At 29.0% G+C, this 9176-nt stretch overlaps 1 protein-coding gene across 1 annotated transcript; it reads right to left on the reverse strand.

Moving 5' to 3' along the window:
- Window positions 1-610: 610 nt before the first annotated feature.
- LOC107467875 (microtubule-associated protein RP/EB family member 1B) lies at window positions 611-4412 on the reverse strand. The gene is made up of 8 exons (XM_016087097.3): window positions 4110-4412; window positions 3464-3532; window positions 3284-3370; window positions 2677-2783; window positions 2343-2485; window positions 2144-2220; window positions 1727-1840; window positions 611-995 (listed from the first exon to the last, which is right to left on the reverse strand). The coding sequence occupies exons 1-8, from the start codon at window positions 4215-4217 to the stop codon at window positions 870-872; spliced, it is 831 nt and encodes a 276-aa protein (XP_015942583.1). The 5' UTR covers window positions 4218-4412; the 3' UTR covers window positions 611-869.
- Window positions 4413-9176: the final 4764 nt, after the last annotated feature.

The following is a 9176-nucleotide window of genomic DNA, read 5'->3' on the forward strand; positions in this document are numbered from 1 at the left end:
GATAAATTAATTAATGTTTGTGGTGACTAAGTGATAAGTGGGGCACAAAGTACATGATTTTCTCTAACGCCTCTAATGGACTATTGGAGCTGGTAAGTTATTGTGCTACATGTGTACAGCCTGTTTTAGAACTATCTAACCAAAATAAATAAAAGCAAGAATTATATATTTATATATGATCCATGTCTACGAAAATTTTAAAAAGGGTGAAGTATATTATATTTTATCATCATTGTAGTATCTTGTGTTTTTCTCTTTTAAAATGGTCTACTTATAAATGTATTTTTGTACATGGTATTTTGTTTTCCCTAGCATGGTCTAATGCATACATCTTATTCTTGTTTTTCCATTTCTACTTTATTGGAGAAGTGATTCCCTGAGGCACTCTGCCATGAACTAACAATGATAAGGCTAATGCTAAACTGCATCTTGGAAGATATGTCCTAGAGTTTGATGATATTAAGAGTAACTTTTGCCTCCATTACCAAATATAGGTACTTAGCCAGTTAGCCTACCACTGAATGAGAACTTTGTTGAACATCCCATTGCCCACCCAAATTGCATACCCATTTCTTAAAGGTTGGAACAAAAAATAAAAATAAAATAAAAATATGGAGAATATTTTTTGAAACGGTCAGTCACTAGATAACCAAATTATCGAGCAAGAAATACTTGAATGCTCACTCTTGGGGCTCATTTTCGGTTCCAATGACATGCAATATCTCTTTTGATTAAATGGCACATTTTAACCAGCGGTCGCAACACGGAAAAAGGTTCAATTGTCTAGTAGTCAAAGATGGCATTTTGTTAACAGAGTTTGGCTGGCAAATGTCTTACTGTACTAGCCAGAAGCTAGCTTTTGGGAGTTATCAGGCTTCAGTTTCTGCTTCATCTTGGACAGCATTCAAAGTTTGGTTAAGGTAACCTAGAGCTTCATCTAGTGCCGATTCCTTTGCATCATCAGCATACAAAATCTTCTTAGTTGCTACAGTCATCTGCATTAAGAACATTTAAGAGTTTATTCATTATTTTTTAAGTTAAAAAAGAAATCGTTGAGTTTCTATGAACCACCAATGTTCAAATACTATAGGAATGACCACAATCTGGAGGCCTTTTGGTATCTAACCCAGGTCTAGGAGTTCATTATTTGTAAATACAATGATGAGCAGTTTCAGAAGTCAATACATAACAATGCAATCCATCTTTATCATACCGATGCAAACAGAGTCAGGTTGACAAATGCAGCAAGGGATAACCCTTGTGATAATTCAAATGATGAGAAAAATATAAAAATAAAAAGTTGACCCAGATGGAGGAAGGAAATAAGTTACTTTTAAAGCTACAAAACCTACAAAGAATAGATGGTTATATAGTATTGCGAAGAAATACAGTATTCAGTGTTCAGTACTCAAGGTCAATGCCAATCAACTTAATCAGAGCCACCAAATGTATAAACAACTTAGAAAATTACACATGTCAATGCCAAAATCATACTTTTTCTAAACAAAACTTTTTTGAAGTTTATTGCCTCTGTTTCTACTCAATAATAAGTATTAGAAAACTGATATACAGTCTTTTGCTTTTGGGGGCTAAATAATGAGAATAGATGATATGGACAAGGAAGTGCCACAAAAGTGGAACACGACCACAGGCATGTTGCAAAGATAAAAGACCGGAACATGTTTGTGAATAAATAAAACAGAACTTCAATACAAAGAATTCTTACAGGATTATTATCCACTTCTGAAGCCTGACAAAGGATTTCTATATCCCGTAGTTTTGCAAAGTAAAAGTCTCTTTCTTTTTCCAGGTGACCCATAGCAATTTTGAGATCAGCAACCTGTCAAATAGGAAACATCAGAGTGAAGAAGTGAACTACAAACAAACCGTAAGGCACTTCATTAAAATAACCAAGTGGAAAACTTTCAACAGCATTATCCAGATAATAACTAATATGTAATATGTCAGGCAACTGAGTATGCGAGAGCATCGGCATATTAAATACCATCAGGAAAAATAAAAAATACCTAATTATACAAAAACATAGTAAAATGGGACCAGAGATTGCATTATTCCATTAGTCAACAACTACTTTTCAAATCTCTCATCACATTACTATAATTGTTGATCCTAAAGTGAATACCTGTTGGGACAAAGCCTCAATCTCTGGTGACGAATTAGCTTCATTTTCTACTCCACTTGGCCTGATTTGCTTGGCCCCTTTACACAAAAGAAATTAGTCAAACAAGGCAAACAAGGATAACAAAAGGAAAAGGTAAACTGGTAAAAGCAATATGGCATAATGTAGAACAACTTAGGATCAAATACATAAAGAAACTAACCAGATGTTGGATTAGAATTGAGTGTGGTGCCTGAACCAGAATGATTCACAATGTTTGTCTGCAATGATTTTGAACCCTTTATAGAACACCTTAGATTTCGGTCCTTTCCACCCTTACACCTTCGTTCCACAGGATTATAGTTCCTAGAAAACAAACAAGTAATGACATATTATAAAGTGCAATATCAGATATACAAATGCATGCACCATGCTGCATTGCTATTTATTTGAAAATATGTGTGAACATGTATCATGCAATTAGTACTATAATATACATACACCGAATACCAAAACCTTTTAAATGACAGTGAAGATACTCAAAGAAAGTAGCATACTCATTCATAATGCCACCATTCACTGAATCACAGTAACGTTTCAACCATTGCAGGAACTCCAAGTTATCCAGAGGTCGGCCCTTAACAAGCCTGTTAACTTCGATATGCTGCCACAGAGTAGTCATGTTAAATTCATTAACTGCAAACACAAAATATATATTGCACCAATATACTTTCTTTCACAAGTAAATTTGTTGTCTAGACTACATTTAATATTAAATAACAAATGAAAACTCTTGCACTAGGAGTGAACATCTATTATTCAGACCATTTTGGTGATGCAAGCTTGAAGATACAAATTATTGCTGGGGAGCAGGCAGAAAGAAACATAAATAAAGAATAGGTGATCTGCAACTGGAATGAAACTCCACCATGTCATCAAAACAACTTTCAGTCCCTGATAGACGCACTATTTTGCTATATGTGGTAAAAGTTTGTTGGCGATGAACCACTTTGTAGTAATGCTAAACAGGAAAGTGTTTATTAAGTTATAAACCTGAAGGTTATAATAAGCTAGCCATAGTATTATTTCATTCTTTCTCTTTATTTAAGGAAAAATAGATCTCCTTCAAGTATTCCAATTGACAGAGTCATAAGAAACAGATACCTTGTCAATTTTCAGCTTGTTGAACACATCCTGCAGAATTTTGTAATTCTGGATCATATCATACTCTGTCTTTGCATCAAAGTTCACCTAGAACAAACCCAGATTGCCAAAAATTACCCTTCACAGAGATATAACACCAGACAAGCTTAAAAGAAGGTCAAAACAAAGTAATGTTCCCACCTTGTGCATTGGAACAACACCTGGATATGTCATGTCCATCATCTGGCATTGAACAGCACCAGATGCAGCCTAACCAACAACAGCATAAACAGGATCAGAACCCTGCCAATAACAAGATTTTCACCGTAGATAACACACCTATATACCTGGAAGTACTCTAGCATCAACTAATTGGCTCTACAGTTACTAGTTTTAGCCTTCTTAACTAATGGAATATAAATTATTCGTTAGAGAAATGAAAATCAGTTCCACTAAAAATGAGTGTCTCATGTAAAAAGAATATATTAGCAACATGAGCACACTTGAAGGCAGCATCAACACTCAGTCAATATAATTATCAACATTCTTCCAGTTTGACTAGTTGTCTAAACACAATGTGCACAAGTACAACCGAAATCTTAAAAAACTGCAATTTAAATGTTAAACCTTCGATCATATAATAACTATTTATTTAAATAAAAACAAAAAAAACACATGCATTGTCAAATGTCAACGTAAGCAACTCCAGAACAGCAAGAAGTAGTGACAAATGCAAGTTAGATTAGAGTATTGAAATTTCAACGTAGAATTACGAAAGGAACCCCAAAGTTGTAATGTTAATTTAGCAAAAACGTGCAAAAATTAGTGCAGAGAGAAAGAGAGAGACCTCCTCGATGCGAGAGAGATTGAGATGGAGAGTGGAGTTGATCCAAGTGAGAATCTCATTCCTGCCGACAAAGTAGGCGCTGTCCATCATTCCAATATTGGAAGCCATTTCCACCAGCACCAATCCTAAGATGAAGAATGCGTGAGAGAGAACCGAAATGTGAGGTGGGTTCGAAGAACAAGGGTTTCGAAAGGGGAAAATGCCGAAACGAAACGCAACGGAAAGAAGGAATTGAATTTAGAATGAGAGTGAGAGTGGCATTTGCGGAAACTCTCTCTCCCCGCTTCCTTCACCTGTTTTCAGTACGTGACGCGTAACGCTTCCCAAAATTCGGTGGTGGGAAACTATTTTTTTTAATTGTTAAATATTCCACTTTTTCCGCTTTTTAAAGTATATTGATAATTGATAATTGATAATTTGATATATATAATTATATAAACAACTTTTTTTTTTTGAATAACTAACATTAAGTCAGTATCCCTTAATTATTTTGTTAATATAAGTCAACGACTAATTAGCTCATTTGAGTTTATGTTCGAAGGCACAACAGAAGGAGAAGTATTTGCCCCTATATAATATAGCATGCTACTATTTTTTTAATGCAAATGAAGAAAGATGACGAAATATTCACTAAATATTTAGATTCTACATTATTTGTAAATTGTAATAAATATGTGAACGGCAATTTCTCAAATAAAGTAAAACGAAAAATCTATTTAATAAAATGGACAAATTTGTTTTAGAGGTTCATTTTATAGCTATAATAAAAAATATATTTAAAATTATTTTCTTTTACTAACAATTCGTTTATATTTTTTTAAGAAATAATAATTCCGTAACAAAAATTAGGGGTGTTCATGGATCGGATCCGATCCGCATATCTGCGGTATTTATTCGAATCCGATCCGAAAATTGCGGATATAGATCCGATCCGCACACTAATCAGATCAGATTGTGGATTTTGTGACGGTATCCGCATATCGGCTATCCGTAAAAATAAAAAAATAAGTAAGTAAATATTATTTTTATGTTTTATTTCAACTAATAATTATTATATATGTTGTATTATTTTAATTTATTATTTAAAAAAGTATGTTTAATATTATTTTAAAAGTAAACATGTTTAAAAAATAGAAAAAATGAATTTTATTGATATTTTTTAATAAAAATAAGCTTTTAAAAATATTTTTGTGTTTTGCGGATATATCCGATATCCGATCCGATCGTGCAGATCGGATTGAATCGGATCCAATCTTAAAAACTGCGGATATTGGATCCAATTCGATCCGATGATTTTAGTGTGGATCGAATTGAAATTTTAGCCATATCCAATTCGATCCACGTTCACTCCTAACAAAAACGAAAAAAAAGGATTAGTGAGACTGAAAATCAATACTCAATAGTCAATATTGATTATAGTTAGGCATTTATTATCTATCTTCTTAATTTTTTTTAAAGAAAAGGACAAATAGTAACTTTTTTATTTATAGATATTTAAGTTTTCGAAAATTTAAAATATATTTAAATTTTTGACATTTTTAAAATCTAAACATATTAATTTTTTATGTTTACTTGGGTCCGTTAGAATTAACAAAAAAATCAAATGTAATTTCTGTTGTGCTGACCTAGTGACTTAGTTGATACGGATACATACCTAAAAAATTTTTAAAATTAGACAAATTAATCTCAAAAATTGATATATCTAAATTTAAAAAAAAATATTAAAAACTTAAATGTTCACCAACTAAAAATTCAATGATTGATTTGTCTTTTTTTTTATTTATTTAAAGATTGTTGCAAAGATAATTACCGATTGGGAAGGGGCAGTTGAAGAAATAAACCAATTCCATTATTATGGCCCACAGTTTTTCGTTCTTGGGTTTAATTTTAGGATGTCATTAAAGAAGTGAAATATTTTAAGCCAATTTTATAGTGTTTTATTTTGGTGTATAAATTATTAAATTTATTTTTTAAAATAAAAAATTATACACATTCATTAAATATTAATTATTTATTTTTAAAATAAATTAGACAAAGTGTTTAAGGTATCATAACCATCACCGATATTTTAAAAGCAAAGGATTATGGATTCAAGTTACGTGCAGTATGGGGAAATTCTGATTGGCACCACACCAACATACACTAGGCAGACAGCAGGAAGGAGATGCCCAATAAATTAAATGCGCAATACCTTTTTTTATTTTTATTTTTTTAAAAAATATATTATCTTAAGAATTTAACTAATATATATTTTAAAGGTACTATAATGATGGAGTCTTATAACGAGGAAGGGGACGATGGCCCCAAAATTTTATCTTCTTTTTTATAAAATTTTAATTTAGTTGCTTTTAAAATTTTCACTTTAGTTTTTTTTTATTATAAAATTAAACTTTGACTCTTACCTAAAACGTAATTTAATTCTGTCCCTAATATTTATTATTATTTTGTTTTAAGTAAATATCGAAATTGATTATTAATAAATTTTAAATTAAATATTTTTTAATTAATTTTTATTATTTTAAAATTTTAAAATAATATTTTTTGGATAAATTAATTTTATTATCACTTTTAATAAATTTTATAATATCTTATTATAATTTTTAATAAATTTTATTATAAGACTATTTAACATCTAAAAATTATCATATTCAGACAAATAATAAATTTTCTTTAAAAATTCAATAAAATAAAAAATTCTCAATATTAAAGAATTAGAAGTGATCAGAGTTAAATTAAATGAAGTTAAGTTTAAGTTTGACTCATAAAAATTGAATTTGACTCATGACTCAATTCTTTTACTATGGAATCTATTTATAAAATTTAAATTTAGTACAACAAAAATATATAAGTTAACTCCAATAACATAAACATAATTAATAGGGTAAAAGGCATAACTAAACTAAAAACATTTTCAAATTACATGAATCTCCCAAAATAAAAATCGTTACGTCAAAATTTCATACATATATCTATATAAATCGAATTAACCTAATTAAAATTAGCCTTTTTAATAGTAAATTGAATTGACCTAGTTTCATTTATAAGGGAACTGAGTAGATGCTAGTAAATCGAATTGACTTAGTTCGATTTACTATTGAACAACCCATATATAGTAAATCGAATAATCTTAATTCGATTTAGTATTGTTGCAAATTATTGACATTTACTATCTTCAAGTTAATTATTTATTTATTCTATATGAACTTTAAAACATAAATGTCAATAAGAAAATACCCTCCATTTGAATTCAAATAAAATATAAAAAAAACGAATAAGAATAGAAATTTAATTTTTGTGTTTTAGTTTAAAATTTAGAAAATCTACATTTTTATTAAACTTATAAATTTAAAATGGAAAATTAAACGATTCCTAAAAATTTATTAAAAATTATCCTTTAACTCATTACTATCTAAAGAATCATTCCTGAAATTTTTTATATTGAAAAGGTTAATATAAATTATAGCCCTCCAAAGTAGCATATGAGTTAAAACTTGAATTTTTCAGAGTCAGAAGTAACAGATAGTTATATATTATAAAATAATTAACTATATTTATACGAACTTTTTAACATCAAAAGTCTCGTTATACTTTATTATTTTAATTATTTCTCAAATTACATACTGTATAAATATAGTTGATTATTGTATAATGTATAACTATCTGTTACTTCTAACTCTGAAAAAATATATTTTAACTCCTATGCGACCTTAGAGGGCTATACTTTATATTAACTTTTTTAATATCAAAAGTCTCGGTAATGATTCTTTAGATGCTAATGAATCAAATGATCATTTTTAATGAATTTTTAGAAATCGTTTAATATTCCGTTTTTAAATTCATAAGTTTATAAAAATGTCGTAGATTTTCTGATATGTGAACAAAAACTCAAAAGCTAGATTTCATTTTTTATTCATTTTGATTTTTTTATATTTTATTTGAATTTAAATGGAAAATATTTTTTATTAACATTTATATTTTAAAGTTAATATAGAATAAATAATATGTATCAGTACTAAATCGAGTTAAACTGATTCGATTTACTATATATGGGCTGTTCAGTAGTAAATTAAATTAGGTCAATTCGATTTACTAACATCTACTCAATTTCCTTATAAATCGAATTAGGTCAATTCGATTTATGTAACACCCTAACTTTTAGTACCTCATGATCGCACTAAAAGTTCGAACGCTACTTACCTCTATTCTTTTAATTATATACTATGCTTATTTAATATTGAAATTTCGTGAATACGAATTGAAATTTAGTTAAGAAAACGAAAAGTTTTTACTTTAATCACAAAGATATATATATATTCACATAGCATTATTTACATAGACTTATTTCAAGATACTCAAATACCCAAAAACTTATATAATTATAAATTTAACCCCGATCTTTTATCAAATTACATTTCATATTCAAAAATAATATCTGTGTTGGTGACAACTATTCTTTTTAAAAATACAACCTCCTCTTGTGATCTTTCAAAATATATACTTGGTTTTAAATTTTTTTTTGTTATGAATTTTTCACAACTTTTAATTTTAATCTTTCAACCATCAAATCTCATCAATTTTCTCAATATTCAAGCTTAACAACAATCCTCAAACACATCAAAAACAGTTAAGTCCTTATCGGATCTTAATGGCCAAACTTTAAAGCATCAAATTCAACGACATTTAACAAAATTTCAAAGACAAAATCACTCAAATTCAAGCAATAATCATCAGACTAACAATCACACATCAAAAATATATTTAATTCATATTATAATTACCAAAATCTTACCTTCGTACGAAATCAAAATACTCGAAATTCCAGAAAAATTTTTCGATCGAACTGTTGAAAAAAAAACGTCAGAAATTGTCTGTATCTCCTAGAACTCCAATTGACCAAACTCAAGAGGAATGAGCTATATTATCATCAACTTCTACCAAATAAAAATAACGCCAACACATAAAAGAAGAAGATACGAACACTTTTATCAGATTATATTTTTTATTAGAATTACAAATTTAAATCGGAGTCGAAAATTTGAAAATTCCACGGTTTCTCTCTCTCACCCA

The sequence above is a fragment of the Arachis duranensis genome, chromosome 1, assembly GCF_000817695.3.
Source record: "Arachis duranensis cultivar V14167 chromosome 1, aradu.V14167.gnm2.J7QH, whole genome shotgun sequence".
NCBI classification, from domain to species: Eukaryota; Viridiplantae; Streptophyta; class Magnoliopsida; order Fabales; family Fabaceae; genus Arachis; species Arachis duranensis.